General features: G+C 43.4%; 2 protein-coding genes across 5 annotated transcripts in view; both read left to right on the forward strand.

Annotated features, from left to right (window-relative positions):
• Positions 1-11,935, forward strand: part of LOC311323289 (uncharacterized protein) — a gene marked incomplete at both ends in the record, with an annotated part of 17,457 nt that extends 5,522 nt beyond the window's left edge. Inside the window, 2 exons of the mRNA XM_084455490.1 lie at positions 1-60; positions 11,884-11,935. The exon at positions 1-60 is cut by the window's left edge and continues 557 nt beyond it. Of these exons, the coding sequence (XP_084311616.1) occupies positions 1-60; positions 11,884-11,935 (112 nt within the window). The remainder of the gene's footprint in view (positions 61-11,883) is intronic.
• The window catches only part of tbc1d5 (TBC1 domain family, member 5), a 41,106-nt gene continuing 23,560 nt past the window's right edge, over positions 7,455-25,000 (forward strand). For all 4 annotated transcript variants that reach the window (XM_084454855.1, XM_084454856.1, XM_084454857.1 and 1 more), the window contains exons 1-3: positions 7,455-7,490; positions 11,884-11,937; positions 12,855-12,970. In XM_084454855.1, the coding sequence (XP_084310981.1) occupies positions 12,874-12,970 (97 nt within the window). In that variant the 5' untranslated portion in view covers positions 7,455-7,490; positions 11,884-11,937; positions 12,855-12,873. The remainder of the gene's footprint in view (positions 7,491-11,883; positions 11,938-12,854; positions 12,971-25,000) is intronic.

Below are 25,000 nucleotides of genomic sequence, written 5' to 3' on the forward strand. Positions count from 1 at the left end.
CCGTCCCCCGACCCAGAACCACCCAGACGACCAGCCCCGCGGTCCAGAAACGGACCTGACGCAGCCTCGCAGAACCAAAGGGGAGAGGGAGGAAGAGGAGGAGGAAGAGAGAGGGGGGCTGAAGGTGGAGGGGGAGGAGAAGAGTGAGGAGGTGGAGAGAGAAAATGGGGAGAAAGAGACTGGCGTGGTCAGTGAGTTTGACGTGGGGACTCAGACCAACCTTGTCCTCACGCTGAAGCAGGAGGGGCAGAAGAACTAAGTCAGTCACGCGACACAGACCAGTAATATGGCTCCGCTCGTGACCCGCCGCTCCGAGCTGAGACGGTTTGATAAGCTGTCCACATGCAATATGAACTATCCCTTTTCAATACTCCAATTCAAACTGTGATATCTGTTCACCCCGTGTAGTAGGTCTACCCAGTTTGATATGCATAATTGATTAATTGATCAATCATCAAGAATGGAAATCAGAAAGAACTTATGAGAGTAGAGGCACTCTAACTGAGAAGTTGAAAAGATAGATAGATAGTTTGGGGATCCCATTATGCCAGCAAATGCCTTGAAGTATGTGTTACTGCCAATTTGTTTTTTATATAAATTGAGTTAATGTGTCCACATTGATGGTTTTACATTTACCCAGCTTGGCTAGTGGGCTCATGAGTTTGTTTTGTTTTGATTTCATTCTCTGTTACAATAAGCTTTGACATCTACAGTATTTCTATTCTATCTCAAACTTTAGAGTACCGTCATTCTTCACTCTCAAACAAAGTTTATTTCCTTCTTTGATGAACAGATATGATTTGAGCGAGTAGTACTTTTAATAGCTCAACTTTCAGCTTATATCAAAGTAAAATTTGATTAAAAAAAAAAAGAGAAGATTTTTCAACGGAAATTCATTCATCATAGGTGTCATTTACCCACTTGTTGTAAGACAGGTACAAATGGAGGGTGTATACTTTCTGTATAGCCTAAACTACTGTCTGGCCATATCCTTCTTTTGCTCACATTACCGGCGTTGAATCTGTTATGTCCAGAGGGGCAGTATTTGGTTTTCACCAGGTTCAATCCAACAATGCATGAATTGTTTTGAAATGTGTTTGTTGTCATGTTTTCTGTCATAAATGCAATGGGATGGGATGTCAAGTCATTCTCCATTATTTACAGCAAAAACAGCTTGTCCCGTCTTTTATTGTACAGCACAGTCTCTGGGTTTTCACTGAGATAAAGCTTTTCAGAAAAGTAATTTCACTTTTACAAGCATGTCCACCCATAACCACAGATGAGTATGAAGGGAAATCGTGATAATTATTCTTTAATGTTATTCAAGTGAGGACTCTTTAATAAACTATAAATGTTCTTTCTTCGGTTATTCTCAGCATATTCTATTAAACCCACTCTCCCAGGAGGAAATCATCATTTTCAAAGGCAATTTCTCACAGATTTAAAGGTTTTGATTGAAGAGACTTACACTATGTGTCAAACAAACTGCTATTAATTCTTTAATTTAAACTGCTGCTGAGAAAGAGGTACTGTATAATGGGGGTAGAATGATAAAATGACTTTCATTATACTGTATTAGCATAGTTAACTTTCAAGAAAATTGTGTACTTTCTATGGTCAATATTCTAAACCAGTCTTCTGCGGAGGACATCAAAACTACTCAGAATCCAGGATGGCACAGACCTCAAAATTCAACGGCAGGCCCAGTTTATCAATGTGATGACTGATAATATTTCTTTGCAAAAACAACCAAAACCACACACTGACAAACCCATGATATGACAGAGATACTATTATCTTCAAGGAAATGCTCAGTTGGAGATTCATGTGAAGGGCTGACGGTGCCACTGTGACTTCCTGGCTGGTATCAAGATGTGGGCGTGGCTAGATAGGCAGACCTGATCAGAGTGTTACTCACCATGCCCTTTTGCTCCAACTTCCTGTCCAGTTCTCCACCAACTGTAATTCTTCAAAGAGGAACATACAGAATAGTGAGTTAGAAAGTGCCTTGCTAAAAGGCCCAATGGTTTGAATAAATAAGAACTATATATGGGTATTGAGGCTCTGCTGTTTGTTTTTTTTCCATCTTATGTTACACATTTTATGTTTTCAATTTTCACCTTCATTTTATTTATGATTTTCATCTTATTTTTGTTATTATAAGTGCGGTTTATCTTCCGTCTTATTTTACATTAACTATGGCACTCTATCCTGGTTTCTATGGTCACTATGCCCTGTTTTTATGTAATATTATTATTATGCATTATTTATGTCTATTTTTATGTGAAGCACTCAGTGCGTGTCATTTATTTATTTGTAGCTGCTTTTTTTGAATGAAAGATCTCTCTAGTTCACCCTCGGAGGTGCTATAGAAACATAGTTTAATATTATTAGCAATTATTAACATGATTGTCAAGTGGCCTGACCTGGTCTTGAACCAGCTGACCAGTGATGCTCTAACCACTGGGCTATGTCCTCTACCCACCGGTACCACCCCCAACGCAGATGATCACCAAGCATACTGCTGCATCCAGCCCTGTGCTTTCCTGACTGTTGGGGACTCAGAGGCCCAAACCTAATTTTGTCATCCAATACTCATGGCCTTCTCTACATGTTTTTGTCTGGCAGGGTCAGAGAACATTGAATTAGCTGTTTGCCCATCCCGGGTGGTCTCTGTGTCAGTAGGCCTTCTTATACTGGCTGCTTTTACCATAGACCTCTATGCCTCTACTTTATCCTCATCAGTAGTCAGAATCAGAATCAGATTGAGATTGATCAGTGTTTCTCAGTGTGGATGGACTGGCCCGGCCTGTACCAGCGGCGCACTGTTTCCTCACACTCACACGCCTCTCCACTCACACCTGCTTTGTCTGTCCACCTGTTTTCTCTCCTCTCTCTTTCGTCTTTCACATCTTTTCTCTCTCTCAGTCTCCATGTCCATCTCTCTCTCTTTCTGTCTCTCTCTCTCTCTCTCTCTGCCTGTCTCTCCCTCTCTCTCTTTATCTCTCCCCTGTGATGTTGCACGTTGCTGTTCTTTTTCAGATGGTGAAATGTTCAAGCCCCATTTCCCCAGAATGGCTTTTAGAGTAATTCAATAAAGCTTAGTGCTTTCTGTCATCTGTTACCATGACGATGCCACTGCGGGGACCAATCAGAGCCCACAAAATCCTCATCATCAGTAATATTAGCGATAATAATGATAATGGTGTTTCTGACAATGCAGCACCCATGATGATGATGGTGATGGTAATGATGATGATGATGATGATCATTATTATTATTTCGTTATACTGCCCCCCTCATCTGTGTCCCACAGTCCTCCCATATCACTATCCTTCTGTATTATTCATTAATGCCAGTTAATGACCCCTCATACATACACACACACACACACACACACACACACACATACATTTCGAGGTTATTTAAAAAGGGACTCATTACTGTACCTTTTACCATGATGACCTTAATGGTTCACCCCTCACATGGGCAGGAGCATCAAATAGGAATGATCATTGACTCAGATTAGAAGTGCAGTGCTAGACAACAGCCAACAATACAGTATGTTCCAGCATTTTCAAAATATTGAGCTTTCTGGAGGAACAAAACTCAGTCTTCATTTTTTGTGGCTTCACGTATAAAACGGTCTTTATTTTACATGCAGCATGGAGAGAGACGATACACAGAGTCAATGTAAAATCTCTCTGCAGAGTTCCTCCCCTTCAAATTACATTATTCTATTTAGCAGCACAAACAAGCGTCACAGCTGTGCAGCAGTTACAGTATCAAAAGACAGATAATGGTGGCTACAGTTCATCAAGGCCACATATTTCCCATAACATGATGTGAATGGTGCATTGATTCACAGATGGAAAACTAAGTAAGAGAACACAAATATGAGTGATTCACTTGAGATTTCAAGCATATTTTCAATCTTTACTTTCTACAAAGTCCATACCTACAGTACCACAAATTACACAGCTCAGTCATCTTCTAAGCGTAATATACTGTATGCATTCAAAAGCCTACTCAATGTATGAAATTGATATGTGGCAGCTCACATGGGTGTGCATGTGTCATCTGTGAAGTTGTTTGGATCAGCGGTTCTTGGCGGTCGCTGTCTGGTAAAAATATATATGAGTATATTCTCATAATGAATGTATTTCTCTCCTAGTCAGAAAATGTCCGCTAGCCGTGAAGCTAATTTTCGCTATGTTCGACTCTGTTCACTTATGCTAACAACGTTAGCGATCACAACAGTAGGACGTTCGTTCAGGTAACTAGGCTACAGAAGAGGAAGGTGCAAAACCACCACGACAGACAACGGAAGGGGGGACGCAACTATGTCAGCACCACGCCCACCCATGAAGGGGGTTGGGGTGGGGGAGGGTGTGTTACCAGTGCCTTTTAAACAAAACACATACTCATACTTTAAAGGGCCTTGCTATAAAAATGTTGATAGATAGATAGATAGATGGACGGACGGACGGACGGACGGACGGACGGACGGACAGACAGACAGATAGATAGATAGATAGATAGATAGATAGATAGATAGATAGATAGATAGATAGATAGATAGATAGATAGATAGATAGATAGATAGATAGATAGATAGATAGATAGATAGTAGTCTCTCTCCAGACTCAAATGTTATGTTGAATCACTACATCATAGAGTCTGTGCCACTTCGCCGCCCAAGCTGGTGTTCTGAGGGTGTATCAATGAATCAAAATTGAAAGAATGATAGGTCACAACAGCAAATGAGAGACACTAGCCCAGGTTAGATGGGCGGGACATATCTATGTGTGGGAACGCCTGATTGTGAAAGTCGTTACTGATTGGTGTCGCTGGGATTCCAGCACTACTAATGAATTGCCAGGATTTGAACACCAGATTTTTGCATGAAGTATCCCAGACCCATAGAGAGATCTGCAGTGTGCAGTAACCTAGTTAGCATAGCTTACGTAGTGTATCAGTGAAAGAACTCATGGGTCTCGCATTGAGACTACAGTAGATAGACAGATACACGGCATGGGTGCTTTGCATAAGTCCCTTTAATTCCACACTCTCTTGATGTCAATGTCAATGTAATTTTATTTATATAGCACTATTCATACAAATCAATGTAGCACATAATTCTTTACATAAAAGGAGATGGATAAAATAATAATAAATCATACAAACACAGTGAGAACAGATTAAAAAGCAAGAATAAAAGTAAAAGCATTAAAAATTAAAAGATAGTGTAAAAAGGAATAAAAACTATAAAACAGAATGCAAATTAAGAACACTAAGATATTAAAACAAGTAAAACTACATGGAACAAGCATTGTTAAAAAAGTGTGTTTTAAGATCTCGCTTAAAAATGTCCACAGTCTCAGACATTCTCAGGTTCTCTGGCAGGGTGCTCCAAAGGCTGGGGACATACGGACTAAAAGCTGCCTCCCCATGCCTCTTAGTCCTGCCTCTAGACACCATTAAAAGCTCAGTGCCAGAGGTCCTGAGGGACCTACTGGGTGTATATTTTAAATGCATATCTGTATGTATTTAGGTGCTTGATTATGTAATGACTTATAGACTAATAAAATAATCTTAAAATCTATTCTAAAACTGACAGGTAACCAGTGCTTGAGTAAAACTGGTGTGTTGTGTGCCCTCCTTCTGGTCTTAGTGAGGACACGTGCTGCAGCATTTTGTACTATTTGGAGTTTGCTAATAGCTTTCTTTGGTAGACCAGATAGGAGAGTGTTACAGTAATCCAACCTGCTACTGATAAAAGCATGCATTAGTCTTTCAATGTCGGCCTAGGAGAGAAAAGGTTTCACCTTAGCAATGTTTCTCAAGTGATAAAAAGATGTTGTCACGTATCTATCTAACCCAAAAGCACACGGACAACCATGTCTGAGCAAAATCAAATGGAGTTTATCTGGTCTGAGAATCCCCAGGGAGAGAGAGAGAGCGAGAGAGAGAGAGAGAGAGAGAGAGAGAGAGAGAGAGAGAGAGAGAGAGAGAGAGAGCGAAAGAGAGAGAGAGAGAGGTAAAACTTCTCTTAAACAAACTGGACTAGCTGGGTGTGCTGAGCTATAGACCAGGAGTGGCACATGTTCCCGCAGAGACTGGCAGACAGGAAGAGCCTTTCTAGGGAGCCAAGATGGAGGTGACTGCCAGCAGGTGTGTTTATTGCCACACAGGCGTGCAGGGAGAGCCAGGGAAGACAAAAAAACAAGCACACCGCTCTTATACAAAACACACAAAATGATCATGGGGCTGATTTGTGACAGATGTCCTAGTCACATATGAGCCTCAAAATTAAGATCTGAATCAAACATAACACCTAGGTTTCTGACTTGGCATTTGGTGTTCAGTGTTGGTGTTTTGAAGTGCCCAGATAGTCTCTCCCTTTCAACATTTTCACCAATGACCAGCGCATCAGTTTTATCCTGCTTTAACTGAAGGAAATGCTGTGACATCCATGCAGTTATGTCAGAAATGCATTCTACCGAGTGGTCAACTGAGCTTTAGTTATTGGGTGTCACAGAAATATGGCAATGGGTGTCATCTGCGTAGCTATGGTAGCTGATATTGTGCATCCTAATGACATCAGGTAAGGGTAGCATCTATAGACTGAAAAGTAGGGGCCCTAGAATGGATCTTTGTGGCATCCCACGTCTGTAGCAACTCATAACGTAATAAAGACTCATAACGTAATAACGGCTCATAATGTAATAACGTATTACACTATAAATTAACTAAAAGGTTCATAATGTAATAATCAGCTCATAATGTAATAACTGATTTGCACATAATGTAATAATTTATTACTTTATGAGCCTTACTGGGGCCGCTCATAATGTAATAACAGCTCATAATGTAATAATGGCTCATATAGTTAGAAAAGTGTTAATTATCATAATTTTTACCTCTGCCATTCCTGTGGGGGAGGAAGGTAATGCTTTCACTTCTCTGTCTATTAATAATAATATAATCATTTTATAATAATATACAATAATAAGAATAATACTTGTTATTTGTATGATTATTATTGTTATTTTATTATTATTATTATTATAATTATTATTATATTAATAATTAAGTACATTTATAAAGCACTTTTTATTGAGAGCCAATCTCAAAGTGCTGATTATTCACGCTGACATCAGTCCCTCCCTGGTCACATGCTCTCTCAGCTGTGCTTCAGTCCCTCCCTGGTCACATGCTCTCTCAGCTGTGCTTCAGCATCAGTCCCTCCTTGGTCACATGCTCTCTCAGCTGTGCTTCAGCATCAGTCCCTCCCTGGTCACATGCTCTCTCAGCTGTGCTTCAGCATCAGTCCCTCCCTGGTCACATGCTCTCTCAGCTGTGCTTCAGCATCAGTCCCTCCCTGGTCACATGCTCTCTCAGCTGTGCTTCAGCATATCCGCCTGACTCGCTGTTTACACTCAGCAGACCGAGCGAGCAGAATGGGGAGTCCTGCATGAACAGAACAGGTAGATCATATACACACAGTCAACGCCATAATGGTCAAACTGGCTCCTTGTATTTAGAAATATATATGAAATATGTATACTTAAGTTTGGTCAATTGCATTTACGAGTTGTGTCGGAAGTGTTCATCGAACAAGGCCTGTGCTTCCTAGCTAGCCAGCTAGTGCTGCTCGTTGACTAGCTAACTTGCATACTAGCATACTATCATACTAGCAGCTTCCATCGCTAGCCTATCATATTTCTTTTTTACTTGGCTAACGTTTGCTGGCCCTTTTTCACAGTTTTGTGTCAAAGTAATGTCTGCGAGCAACAGCACAACGGTTTGCTAAAGTAAGTTGTTGTCGAAACTAGTTGTGCATATTCCCTATCTTCTATTCACAGACATGATGAAACACACTTGATGGGATCATGTTAGTTATCTACCGATTACAATCGATTCATTGTTTGTCTGGGGTCTGGATCATCAAGCTCAGCCAGGGTGGCCCAATACAGACACCCACCAACATTGCACCCGACTTGTCCTCAACTTAACAGTGTGTTTGAGCTGATCATCATCATCCCATGTGAAACGCCCAGAAAGATGCATTTATATAACTACACATTATGATCCAACGACCTCAAGCATTTGGTCAAAGTTGCCTTCACTGTGTGAGGATACCTGGAAGGCGTTTGCACAGTGCTGCCCGCTGGCTGATGTTCTGGTCGTGGTATTGACCAGAGGCCTCAACGAGGACTGTCCCGTGAGTGGACTGCATGGCAGCACGATCCTTGAACCCACAAGTAAACAAACAGTACAGGAACCAGAGCGACGCAGCCCATTATTAGATTCTACAGTACCTGCCTGTTGTGTTGGAAAGGTCACTTTGACCACTCAGTATTGCAATGGCATGCAGTTGTCTTGATCTCCTGCACACACTTATGCACTAAAAGAACTTGGACTGTAGCATAGTGTTCTCATTATGCCCATTCAGACTATTGGCAATACCATGTCATACTTGTGATCATAGTCCTTATATTTTCAGAGAACATTTCGAGGTTTAGTGCAAGTACAAGTTTCCCTACACACACACACACACACACACACACACACACACATAGTTTCATGAGCCCTTTTGTGTCAACTTGTCACAGTGCATATAAAGTATCTGCTAGGCTATGACTATTCCCATATGTGTGGCTGTGGCGTGTATATTATTAGTCAGTACATCTGAGTGTGTGTACAGGCCACATTGTGCACACTGCACACAGTAGATCAATGGGCCCTCCTGGTTAAATAATTTAAAAAAAAAAGTAGACTACTATACTTGTGTATTGTATGACTTATCATTCTGTGGTTGCTTGTGTGTGCCTAAGTGCTGTCAGCTCGTCAGTCCTGCTTAGGATCTGTGTAACTAGAAGCCCTTTGGTCTGGTCACTCCTGGAGATCATGTGACTTATCAGGGTTGCACGGGGCAATAATTGCGCGCTGAAGTCGAGGCATGTGAGTTTGTTTAACAAGGGGGTTCTCGCTCGCTCTCTCTCTCTCTATCTCTCTCTGTCTCTCTCGCTCTCTTTTTCTGTTTTCCAACATTCTGCTGTATTAACTCTTCCTTTCACCTAGCTGCCCATAGCAGCTCTGTGCCGTCTCCTTGGATAACTCCTTCTAGGTTTCAAAGAGGTGGTCAAAACTCATGCCTTGTCTTGTTTGTCTGGCTGTATGGGAACATGCAGCCAAGATACTGTGTGCTTTAGATGTTTTTCATGGTAACTGATGTTCTGGATCACGTTCTCCACTGTGGAACCCGTCCTCCTATCATTCAGGACCAGTGAGAGGAACTTTTTCTTAACGCTTTTCATCTGTCTGTTCAGCCAGGCTTGTTGATGTTGTCCGTCAGACTCTGACCGATCCTCTCTCCCAGTCGAAACACGTCAAAACCATTTAATGGGTTGTTCATCCAACCCAAGAACCTGCAATCACATGGTTGAAACCCCGAAGCCGGTTCCCTGTCTTGTACAGTAGCACAGCAGGCACACTCCTTTACTTCCTGTCTAGTGTGTCCTTTACTTCCTGTCTACTCTGTCTAGTGCTGTCTGTGGAACTCTGAATGCCTCCAGGCACCTCAGCTGATCCACAGTTCTGGAACATTCTCTCACCATCCAAGAATCTCAACGGCTACAGAGCCTCTCTCTCTCTCTCCAGTCTGATTAGCATGGAACCAGGCATGATAATCCAATGACCAATCGCTACCATTTATGGGCCCATTGACAGACTGTTCTGTTGGTATAGTCGAAGGCCCGAACTTAAACGATGTGCGAGATATGAATAAAGGCCTAAATCATGTGCTTGAGACTGAAACCTTGCCCTTGTACAAGCCCATATCAGACTCACTCAGTTACAAACTTTGAATTTATTGCCGATGTGAACCGATGGACCCTTTTTTTTTTTACAGTAAAGAGGAAGTGAAATGTTTATGGTCCTTGATGAAGTAGAGGATCTGAATCAGTAGTTGTTGTTCCCATTGTGTTTACACCACTTGACTCACAAGTGAGTCTCTAAATGCTGCACTCAACTAGAGACGGAAGACCTTTGTCCAGAATTCGTAGCTGGAAGTGTGTGGAAACAATTTGAGAACCAATCCAACCTTCCTCAGGTGAATGTTTTGTTTTGATTCTCCACTCCAGTTTGTTTGGAAATGTAGGCAGTGGTTCTGATTGGTAGTATCAGTTTTCAGCGCTGTTCTAGCGACGATTTTCAATGGAGGTGTCTAATGACTTTCGGAGGCAGAGATCTTGAAAGTCTGGTATCGCGAGACTATTATCACTATTGTTAGACCTAGATAGTGCTCTTATACTCGGGCCTATCCTCTCTGCACTCTAGTGAGCATAGCCATAGGCCCATAGGCATAGGCCTGTACATGTCACTGCAAATCTCAGGTAGGAGACTCAGCATAAGGTAGATGGCTATGCAACGCTGTTTACCTATTGACTTATTTACGCATTACATTATGTATTGATTTGATTATTTAATGAAAGATGTAGGCTATATTTAATTATTGACGTATCCCCCAGGTGATTTGTATTTAAATTATGCAGTAGTTAATTTGCGTTGATTATTGCGATATGAAGTTTAGTGTGGGAGGCACGACACTCTGGGACGGAAGTAATGAATGCTGCGGAAGGGAAGGCTTTCCTTCAGGCAATGTGGATGAAGAATTCAGCCCACGGCATCTCTCTCACTCTCTCTCACTCTCTCACTCCACACACACACACACACGCACGTGCGCACACACACACACACACACACGCACGAACATTCCACTGCAGAACTAGTAGTGAGTGATATGAGGAAGTGACCGCCTCCTTCAGAATGTTGTTATGGTCTCTGAGACCACAGTGAGCAGTCGGAGGCGGAGGAAAGTACATAACATGCCTCTGAAAAGAGGGAACCAATTCTTCCTGAGACGACATGAGTCTACTTTAGAGGTGTGACATCTTTAGCCAGCCGGGCAAGGAACTTCATCCATGTTGGTTTGAGTTTCCTGATGGTGCTCTGAGTGGTGGTGATCAAAGAAGAGTTAGATGGATGGGTCTCCCTCTGCAATAAGCCATTTATTGCTCCTTGTCAAAAAAAAAGTAGGCTAATTGACATGGAATATGCAAACATAAAGTAAGCTTGATTAGCAAGTGTGAATTATTCAACTACAAATCTTTGACATAGTCTCCCCATTATTGACATCTCAGATTAGTTATGATTATTTAATGGGGTAATGTGTTTAAAAACAAAAGGAAGAAAAACACGCAGACTTAAAGATCGCATTAGTCTTCTTTGTGAGGAACAGATGTTGCCGAGCTAAACAGGCGTATATTATGCATATAAAATTATTTCTATTTTGATAGCGTGCGCAGCTGATTTATGGAGTGGCGTTCCATTCGTCTAGTTAATAGGTTTAAGAAATGCCTTTGTTGGGTTATTTCCATAATTAATAAAGGAGAGGAATGTTGTGCGTCGGGGAAGTGTGTTATGATGTAACTCGGCCCTATGCATCAGTGTTGTTCACAGTCTCAGAGTAATCCAGTCAGCGTAAAGAAAACTGGCAGCAGTCCATTAACCCAGATCATCTGAACTGGGTGCACTGAGCAACGTTTGATAACTTGGTTTCAGATAGATATGTTGATTAGGGCAGGCTTAGCTCTGGAGGATTGTAGGGTGTGTTGGTATGAGGCCTGTCTCACGGTATGAGGATGTTCACACCGTAGTGAATTCACTTCCTCTTGTCTTTTCTCTCTTAGTTTTTTTCTCTGAACAATGATGCTGAATTCATACCAAAGGTATTAGGCCTATTTCTAAGTTCAGTAGACCAAATTCCAAATGGCCTCATGGTAGTGTTTTACTAAATGTCTCTCCCTTTTCTCTCAGATCAACCATCTTCTTCCTGGAGTCTCAGCTGAGGAGAAACACAACACAGTGACAGTAAGTACTGAGCTGGAACACTAGTTTCACAACATGACAACTCTTAGACCAGAGGCCTGTTGTAGTCCTACATGCCAAGTATAGATACTATGAAGATAAGCAGGATGGGGGGCTAGTGAGGTAACTGCAGGCTAAACCCTGGGTTTTCACCGTCATGACGCTGGTTGACTTTTTACTGGGGTACATCCAGGGCTGAAAATGAACACCTGCCACCGGCCAAATGCAGGTAAAATTTACAATTGGCGACTAGATTTCGGAAGGCTATAAAAAACTTGGCCGGTAGATTTTTTCATCTATAGTCCTCTTGGCAGGTGACTCACCGTGAGCCAAAAAGCTCATTTTCACCCCTGGGTACAGCTGCATTCACTTCCATGTATTTCCAAACTCGGTGCGCGAATAGTGAGAGGATCTCTTAGGAAGGCAAGAGTTTTTAGACACAGACAAACCCTGTATCTTTCCCTGACCAGTATCTATGAAAGATCCAGATTCTCAGCGGTGAGTAAATGCCGAGCGTACTCAGCAGAGAGAATGGCTTATCCTTCTTGAGCCAACTGATTAGAGCGCTAAAGGTTTTGTTGACCTAATGTCAAGTAACCTTGTTGACATTAAGATTAGCCTACTCGCCGGATTGAATTCTGATTTTAAATTCGTTCTTTATTTGCTCCCAAGACTGTTTAGTACTACTGGGGTTGCCGCTGAAAGAATTTAGCTAAATTCTTCTTACACGTCATAAGAATACCTCTAAGCAACACATTCATTTAACGGAATACACAATTGTGATTGTAATTGACGCCACTCATGCGTGATTGAGGTTGTTAGGTTTGGTGAAGCCAAGCCAGCTAAAGAAAAGCTATCCTAACTCTCTCTCTGAGCTGTAGTCTCTGTCTAAACCGGCCTGTGCTGTTGTCTCTGTCCAGGTGCCCCCGGGTCGTGGTCATGCAGCACCCCAACTTTGAGACCCGGCACCCCCTCCAGACGGACGAGCAGGAGACGGGGTTCGACCCGCTCCACAACTTTAACAGGAACTGCAGCCGTGAGTCACCCTCTTCATAAGGCTTCACCAGCCCCTGAGGAGCCCTTCACAACCGCTCATTACAGCCCCACTATGTTGTTGATTTCATCTTAAAATATCAGTTTCAAAGTCGATCTATTGGTGTGCTGGATTATTATAGCGAGAACAGCACCTCTTCCATTCCCACAAGGGGTCCGGCGGCCTGGATTTGCTCTATGTAACTTTTGACCGCGAGCCGCGGTTTTCTCTCGCATGAACGTTCTGCTTTACCTTCAGCTCTCCTCTTCGAATTTGCCCGGCAGACCGTTTTCCTCAGCTTGTCAGTTGTCATCAAATGCACGTGAGAGGCGTAACAGGCGTCTCTCAGCGTTTTACCACAATGGTGCTGCGGTTGTAATGGCTCTAGTGGCCTGTAGGGGTCGCTAAAGTGCACAAAACTGGACTGCTACATAATGGGGCTTTAAAGTCCCAGTTAACCAAAATCAGAGATTTGCTTGAAAACACATTCTATGTGTTAGTGATGCATTGCTGATAACATGTAAAAATGGGATGAACCATGTGTGGTACTGAATTGTGAAGTTAGTGCAGTTTTGTGTTTTTGACCAGTTTTGATTTCTGGATTTTCTGGGCGGGCTTAAAACGGTACCGGATGACGTAGAGCGGTGTTCTTAGCATATCCCCGCCCTAACACTATATACAGCTAGAACGGATTTCAATCTTCGGTTCTCCTGCTCAATCTTGAGTCTAGAATTAGCTAGTTTTAACCAACAGTCTAGAATTAGCTAGTTTTTCTTAGTTAGCAATGCCTTTGCATAAAACTAAACGAAAATGCATCCTTCCTGGATGCCAGCAGGAATGGGATGATAAGGTCTCCTTCTTTCAACTCCCGAGTAAAGCTGAAATGAGAAGAAAATGGTTAGCATTTTTGAAGAGCCATGGTGTTACAGAGTCTGTCACCGCTAGCGCCCGCCTCTGCAGCAAACATTTCACTCCCTAAAGCTTCTGCAATTATAATATGAGGCTTTTGGGTTTCACGGACTCACGACTGGTCCTGGTGAATTCGGCGGAGCCAACCATCTCCCTCCCCGGCCTCCATTCTCCTCCTGTCAACCATCTCCCTCCCCGGCCTCCATTCTCCTCCTGTCAACCATCTCCCTCCCCGGCCTCCATTCTCCTCCTGTCAACCATCTCCCTCCCCGGCCTCCATTCTCCTCCTGTCAACCATCTCCCTCCCCGGCCTCCATTCTCCTCCTGTCAACCATCTCCCTCCCCGGCCTCCATTCTCCTCCTGTCAACCATCTCCCTCCCCGGCCTCCATTCTCCTCCTGTCAACCATCTCCCTCCCCGGCCTCCATTCTCCTCCTGTCAACCATCTCCCTCCCCGGCCTCCATTCTCCTCCTGTCGCATCAACCTTTGGTGCCGACACCGCTGCCTTATGCTTATGCTTATAATCTACAAAATGTGTCTTGACATTTATGGGGTGTCAGCTATGATGAATTATATGTAATCTTAGGAGGAATTATAGCTAACATTAGCTATGTAGCTTGTTGCAGATGGGAGTGTGTATATAACCTTAGTCTAGCTAACATAGCTAGCAGCACCGACCAGGCGACCACCCACCAAATAACGTTACGGATGATATATTATGACTATAAGCGTTAATTATACAGAAACTGCCTGCCATATTTGTGGCACATGATGTGCGTATGGGTTCACCGGTAATGGTTCCAGTATATTTGTATGGGTTCACCGGTAATGGTAACAGTATATTTGTATGGGTTCACCGGTAATGGTTCCAGTATATTTGTATGGGTTCACCGGTAATGGTAACAGTATATTTCTCCAGCGGGAGACCGGGAGGCGGGAGCGAGGGGGATGGTTAGGTAGACCAGCTGCAGCTGGAGAAAGACGCACCCTCTCCCAGTGAAGCGGTGCTCGGCGGCTACTGGCTGAACATTCCAGTTCTGTTGGATATGTTGCGGGAAAGTTGAAGCCGAGTGCTCGTTATTCTCACACATAACATTGCCAACGAGAGTGGATGAGTCTGTCCCGATTATCAACTCCGGTAGTACGCTTCTTCGCGCTATCAGCGCTGTTCAAGCCAGTGACTAAAAGGTACATTTTAAACAACTTTTTCCATTGATCCCAAGGGACGACAGGATCGCCTGGGAGGGATAGGAATGGGTCCGGAGGTGGCAGGGAGAAAATAGGGACAGACTCATACATTCCTCGTTGCCTGTTTTTGTATTTTGCATCTAAGGGCAGTAACACTGGCGCGTTAGTATAGAGTAGCTACAGTTTTACCTGTGTTGTTTGTCAGGAGGTAGGTTAGGAGGAAGCATCTGTGCGTTTGACTCATTAGACAAGTGTAATTTCAACTCCTCTCTGTTTTCACAAAGCTGTGCCTTCCTACCACAAAAGAGACGGCGTGCCAGTGTGACAATATGCAGACCAGAGAACGGTACTGACAGGTTCTTCCCTCCACACCCCCTCCCCACGCAATTGGGTGTGGCTTCGGTGTCTTCAGCAGACACGCCCCCACAGTCTCAGACCAGAGAATGCTGCTGATTTTTAACCGATTTTGAAGCCTTATTTTATATACTTAGCGACATTTTTAATCACTCAGATTTGGCTGGGTGGTTAATGACATGTTTTCCTGTGGTGTGTGAAGCTCATAACAAACATTTGAACTGGGTTAACCTGGACTTTAAGGCTTCATGGATTTTTTTTTTCTTTTCCCAGAACCGCGGTACATAGGACACACACACTCACACACACATTACACCTCACACACTCACACACACACACATTACACCTCACACACTCACATACACATTACACCTCACACACTCACACACACATTACACCTCACACACTCACACACACATTACACCTCACACACTCACACACACATTACACCTCACACACTCACACACACATTACACCTCACACACTCACACACACCTCACACACTCACACACACATTACACCTCACACACTCACACACATTACACCTCACACACTCACATACACATTACACCTCACACACTCACATACACATTACACCTCACACACTCACACACACATTACACCTCACACACTCACACACACATTACACCTCACACACTCACACACACATTACACCTCACACACTCACACACACATTACACCTCACACACTCACACACACATTACACCTCACACACTCACACACACATTACACCTCACACACTCACATACACATTACACCTCACACACTCACACACACATTACACCTCACACACTCACACACACATTACACCTCACACACTCACACACACATTACACCTCACACACTCACACACACATTACACCTCACACACACACACACACACATTACACCTCACACACTCACACACACATTCGCCCTCACACAATCACGCACACATTACACCTCACACACTCACACACACATTACACCTCACACACTCACATACACATTACACCTCACACACTCACATACACATTACACCTCACACACTCACACACATTACACCTCACACACTCACATACACATTACACCTCACACACTCACATACACATTACACCTCACACACTCACACACACATTACACCTCACACACTCACACACATTACACCTCACACACTCACACACACATTACACCTCACACACTCACATACACATTACACCTCACACACTCACACACACATTACACCTCACACACTCATACACACATTACACCTCACACACTCACACACACATTACACCTCACACACTCACATACACATTACACCTCACACACTCACACACACATTACACCTCACACACTCATACACACATTACACCTCACACACTCACACACACATTACACCTCACACACTCACATACAGATGTGGGAACATAAGAATGTAACTTGACCCGCGGTATTCTAACAGGCGCTTTACGTCATTCCGCACCACCGCTCGCCTGCCCATAGGGGCGCAGTAATACCACTCATTGACCCATTGCTGGCTCGCACATTAGATGAGCCTACCGTTCTCAAACTCCTTGTTGTCTGTCTGGTTGTAATTTAATTATTACGAACAAAGCCTATCTATTTATAGTTTCTATCTCTGTAACTGTCGCCGGGTCTATATCTGTTAACTGTCGGGACAAGTAGAAGTTTAATACATTAGGCTGAGTGTTCTCATATGGAACATGGCATCAGGACGAGGAAGATGGCTAACGGAGATGACCAGAGATGTGTTTGAAATGGTTCACTCACTCCCTCCCTATTACCATGGATGTATTGAGTGCGACTCATAGTGAACTACATGGGGAATGATTTAACAGTTTTGGGACACATGGAATGTAACTGCGTAAGATATTCATGACTCAAACAAGCAGACGCGCCGATCACTGATGGCAGCAGGTTGAAATATCAGGTAGTATTCAGGTTCCATGTTTAGTTGAATGATAAATCCCATATAAATGGTTGGAATTCTAATGATGTGCAAGTGTGATTTTGTCAACTTAATGCTGTCTGCTAATAGCAGGCTGTGAAGCTGCACGATGAGACCGTGATAGCACGTTAGCTCACGACAGCAGCTTCCATAATATTAACGGTAGCTGTCGGTGGCTAAAAAGCAGATAGATAACTTTACAACGTTGATTCCTGTAGCTATTTTGATGCTATAAGTTCAACTTCTGTTTCTCGGGCAGCAACGGAGACGAACTCGCATTAGCAGCAAAGCAGCTAGAGGAATGATCGCGCGGTCTCTTTAGCCCTGAGACCATCAGGCAGGCAGCAGGAGGTCGTTGAAGGCTTTATATATTATTATGATATTATGTCTAATAATACATTCGTTGAAAGTAGGCTACACAGGCTGATCTACTATACGGAATTGGACCGAGGAGTGTTCTCATATGGAACTAGGCTGCGCGCCCGCCCGCGACAAGAGCTGAATTGTAGTCAGCTTTCCCCGCTGCGCGCAGGACGCGTGCGTCCCCCGCTCCGAGCAGAACGCAGGCGGAATGTCGCTCCCCGTCTGAAACGGCCTTGACTCCTGGAATCCCAAGGTCTTTCATATTGAAATTATCTTGATGGCCTGGGAAGAGACGTGTTAAGGGAGTGCATCAGTCGTGAGCCTTGACAGTAGGCTACCAGCCTGCGCTGCGCTCAGAACAAAGTTGGATGAATGGATGGACTTTTTGGAATCCTGCAAAAATGTTTATTGCGCTCTAAAATCATGAAAGCATAAATGTAAAAATGCAGCAACAGAAGTAGGCCTAGTCTAGATGAGATGGTGGTTTAAATGAATGGCAACACATAAATTCAATGGCCGGTCATGGCAAAGCACCCGCTAACGCAGGCTACCCCCCTCCCACGATCCAGGGAAACCGGTTCCTCCAGTTTATTTGAATATAAAAGAATTTTTTGGGGGGGGGGGGTTACAATAGTCTAGTCCAGGTTCGCTGGAGGACCTGTATTTTCAGTGTTTGCTGGTAGCGGACTGCATCGATCAATGCAATGACTCTTCAGTTTTACCCTTTTCATCAATAAAACATCATTTTTACAACCATGTCTCATTGATTGGGAAGGCATTTAGAGCTGCCGGTCTATTAGCCTACATTCGGACTCAGAGGATGACATAACTGTTTATTGAGAAACAATTGGCTATATAAAGAAATACCACAATGCATGTAGTCTAGATATATTAGGCTACATTATGGTTATACACTTTATGGTAGACTGCCCTCTCGCTCGCTAAGCAGGCTACATTGTGGCTGTTTTGTTCATCGCCTATAGGCTACACATTAGAAAAATGTTTTTTTTTATATAGACCTAGAAGGAATCATTTCCTATTTTAATACAATTCAAATTCTGCTTAGAGGGAATTATTTTCAACGGACATTATGACCTGAGCATAATTAATAATTGTCTAAGTTAATATAGGCCTATGAGAACGCAACGCTTTTTACGATAGGCTAGGCCTATGCGTCTTGTGATTGTAGGCTACTGTAGCCTAGGCTACAACTTAAGGCTTGCCCTATTGAATTCATTTTATAGCCTACTAGGCTACTCATTATTATCGAATTATCTAGTTGATATATGAATAAAACAATAAGCCGTTTTAATGGCTATGGGCTACTAGTTGTAGCGATGCGCTCTGCTCTTACGCACGGTTGAGGCGGCAGCTCAAATACACAGCCAACTGGAGATGTCGCGTCTGGGGAGGCTCTGTGTCTCTCCACCAGTCCCCAGCGAGTCCAAGCTATTCCCAATGAATAATACTTAGGCCTATTTATAATAGCCTACATAGCGCGAAACTGTTCATATAATAGGCTGTAGCCAGCGCGAAACTGCGCATTCCCTATAGCCGTTCATTGAACAGCTGGCGGCCGGTATAAATAAATTAAAACATACACGATATTTTGTTATTTGAATGATCTTGAATATATATATTCAAGATCATTCAAATAACAACATATTGTGTAGCCTATGTTTTTTTCATTTATAATTTAACAATAGGGGGTGCAACAGAACACAATTTTAGGGAAAGTCATTGACAGGCGGACTTCAATGTTTTATTAAAATATAGTTATGTGCAAATGAAAACCCACAATCGTCCTATGGACCTTACCCCGATTTTGGAAATCAGATAAAGGCGTTCACAAGACCATTTCAATAATCGCATTATTACAATTATCGGTTGATGTCTCACTGTCAAACCTGCCGCTATGCACAAGATAGTTAATGTCCGGATATGATTGGCAATGAGTGATCTTTACTCATGGCGACTATTTCAATTTTGTATGGATCCACAAGTCGATCAAGCTTATTTTTTCTTTGTATCGTGCTGAAGCCATATAGCCTACTGCGCTCAGACTTGGCTACATTATGCCCTGTCTTCAAATTTACTTCCGGGGTTTACGAGTAGCCTAACAGTTGAATGCGTTCCAGAAACAAAACGCAAAACCCTCACGTTCACCATATCTTTACTAACAAATATATTTACAATACTGTTATTTTGCGCATTTGACCAAACAGCCTCCACGTCTTGACCCGACGTCAGTTGCCGAGATAGATAGGCTACTGTAGGCCTAGATATATTATAGGTGTTCGTAATAATTAAATTACATCGAGGTGGATAAAACATGTGTTTGAGAACAAGGTAATAATAACAATTAAACGTTATTTGTATAGCCCCTTTCATACAGATACCTTCAGCTCAAAGTGCTTTACAACAGAGCATTTAAATTAAAGAATGTGAAATTTAATGATGCTTCATTCGTAGACTATAGGAGAAAAACAGAGCCCAGCCTGCTAAATCTACTCAAAGACGCCACCTGGCGGTAGTGCATCACTAAAACGAAATAACACCCGTCTGAAATCCCACGAGATTTCCAACGGGATTTCCCTGCCAAATACCGCGACGTGAAATGCTGCAGCAAGTTACATTCTTATGTTCCCACATCTGTACACATTACACCTCACACACTCACACATTACACCTCACACACTCACACATTACACCTCACACACTCACACATTACACCTCACACACTCACACACACATAACACCTCACACACTCACACACATAACACCTCACACACTCACACACATTACACCTCACACACTCACACACACATTACACCTCACACACTCACACACACATAACACCTCACACACTCACACACATTACACCTCACACACACTCACACACATTACACCTCACACACTCACACACATTACACCTCACACACTCACACACATTACACCTCACACACTCACATACACATTACACCTCACACACTCACACACACATTACACCTCACACACTCACACACATTACACCTCACACACTCACATTACACCTCACACACTCACACACACATTACACCTCACACACTCACATACACATTCGCCCTCACACACTCACACACACATAACACCTCACACACTCACACACACATTACACCTCACACACTCACACACACATTACACCTCACACACTCACACACACATTACACCTCACACACTCACATACACATTACACCTCACACACTCACACACATTACACCTCACACACTCACACACATTACACCTCACACACTCACATACACATTACACCTCACACACTCACACACATTACACCTCACACACTCACACACACATTCTCCCTCACACACACTCACACACACATTACACCTCACACACTCACACACACATTACACCTCACACACTCACACACACATTACACCTCACACACTCACACACACATTCTCCCTCACACACACTCACACACACATTACACCTCACACATTCACACACACATAACACCTCACACACTCACACACATTACACCTCACACACACTCACACACATTACACCTCACACACTCACACACATTACACCTCACACACTCACACACATTACACCTCACACACTCACACACACATTACACCTCACACACTCACACACACATTACACCTCACACACTCACACACATTACACCTCACACACTCACATACACATTACACCTCACACACTCACACACACATTACACCTCACACACTCACACACATTACACCTCACACACTCACATTACACCTCACACACTCACACACATTACACCTCACACACTCACACACACATTCTCCCTCACACACACACTCACACACATTACACCTCACACATTCACACACACATTACACCTCACACACTCACACTCACATTACACCTCACACACTCACATACACATTACACCTCACACACTCACACACACATTACACCTCACACACTCACATACACATTACACCTCACACACTCACATACACATTACACCTCACACACTCACACACATTACACCTCACACACTCACACTCACATTACACCACACACACTCACATACACATTACACCTCACACACTCACATACATTACACCTCACACATTCACACACACATTACACCTCACACACTCACACTCACATTACACCACACACACTCACATACACATTACACCTCACACACTCACATACACATTACACCTCACACACTCACACACACATTACACCTCACACACTCACACACACATTACACCTCACACACTCACACACACATTACACCTCACACACTCACACACACATTACACCTCACACACTCACACACACATTACACCTCACACACTCACACACACATTACACCTCACACACTCACACACATTACACCTCACACACTCACACACATTACACCTCACACACTCACATACACATTACACCTCACACACTCACACACATTACACCTCACACACTCACACACATTACACCTCACACACTCACACACACATTACACCTCACACACTCACACACACATTACACCTCACACACTCACACACACATTACACCTCACACACTCACACACACATTACACCACACACACTCACACACACATTACACCTCACACACTCACACACACATTACACCTCACACACTCACATACACATTACACCTCACACACTCACACACACATTACACCTCACACACTCACACACACATTACACCTCACACACTCACACACACATTACACCTCACACACTCACACACACATTACACCTCACACACACACACACACACATTACACCTCACACACTCACACACACATTCGCCCTCACACAATCACGCACACATTACACCTCACACACTCACACACACATTACACCTCACACACTCACATACACATTACACCTCACACACTCACATACACATTACACCTCACACACTCACACACATTACACCTCACACACTCACATACACATTACACCTCACACACTCACATACACATTACACCTCACACACTCACACACACATTACACCTCACACACTCACACACATTACACCTCACACACTCACACACACATTACACCTCACACACTCACATACACATTACACCTCACACACTCACACACACATTACACCTCACACACTCATACACACATTACACCTCACACACTCACACACACATTACACCTCACACACTCACATACACATTACACCTCACACACTCACACACACATTACACCTCACACACTCATACACACATTACACCTCACACACTCACACACACATTACACCTCACACACTCACATACACATTACACCTCACACACTCACACATTACACCTCACACACTCACACACACATAACACCTCACACACTCACACACATAACACCTCACACACTCACACACATTACACCTCACACACTCACACACACATTACACCTCACACACTCACACACACATAACACCTCACACACTCACACACATTACACCTCACACACACTCACACACATTACACCTCACACACTCACACACATTACACCTCACACACTCACACACATTACACCTCACACACTCACATACACATTACACCTCACACACTCACACACACATTACACCTCACACACTCACACACATTACACCTCACACACTCACATTACACCTCACACACTCACACACACATTACACCTCACACACTCACATACACATTCGCCCTCACACACTCACACACACATAACACCTCACACACTCACACACACATTACACCTCACACACTCACACACACATTACACCTCACACACTCACACACACATTACACCTCACACACTCACATACACATTACACCTCACACACTCACACACATTACACCTCACACACTCACACACATTACACCTCACACACTCACATACACATTACACCTCACACACTCACACACATTACACCTCACACACTCACACACACATTCTCCCTCACACACACTCACACACACATTACACCTCACACACTCACACACACATTACACCTCACACACTCACACACACATTACACCTCACACACTCACACACACATTCTCCCTCACACACACTCACACACACATTACACCTCACACATTCACACACACATAACACCTCACACACTCACACACATTACACCTCACACACACTCACACACATTACACCTCACACACTCACACACATTACACCTCACACACTCACACACATTACACCTCACACACTCACACACACATTACACCTCACACACTCACACACACATTACACCTCACACACTCACACACATTACACCTCACACACTCACATACACATTACACCTCACACACTCACACACACATTACACCTCACACACTCACACACATTACACCTCACACACTCACATTACACCTCACACACTCACACACATTACACCTCACACACTCACACACACATTCTCCCTCACACACACACTCACACACATTACACCTCACACATTCACACACACATTACACCTCACACACTCACACTCACATTACACCTCACACACTCACATACACATTACACCTCACACACTCACACACACATTACACCTCACACACTCACATACACATTACACCTCACACACTCACATACACATTACACCTCACACACTCACACACATTACACCTCACACACTCACACTCACATTACACCACACACACTCACATACACATTACACCTCACACACTCACATACATTACACCTCACACATTCACACACACATTACACCTCACACACTCACACTCACATTACACCACACACACTCACATACACATTACACCTCACACACTCACATACACATTACACCTCACACACTCACATACACATTACACCTCACACACTCACACACACATTACACCTCACACACTCACACACACATTACACCTCACACACTCACACACACATTACACCTCACACACTCACATACATTACACCTCACACACTCACACACACATTACACCTCACACACTCACACACACATTACACCTCACACACTCACATACACATTACACCTCACACACTCACACACACATTACACCTCACACACTCACACACACATTACACCTCACACACTCACACACACATTACACCTCACACACTCACACACACATTACACCTCACACACTCACATACACATTACACCTCACACACTCACATACACATTACACCTCACACACTCACATACACATTACACCTCACAC

This window comes from Borostomias antarcticus (genome assembly GCF_949987555.1).
Source record: "Borostomias antarcticus genome assembly, chromosome: 21".
Classification (NCBI taxonomy): Eukaryota; Metazoa; Chordata; class Actinopteri; order Stomiiformes; family Stomiidae; genus Borostomias; species Borostomias antarcticus.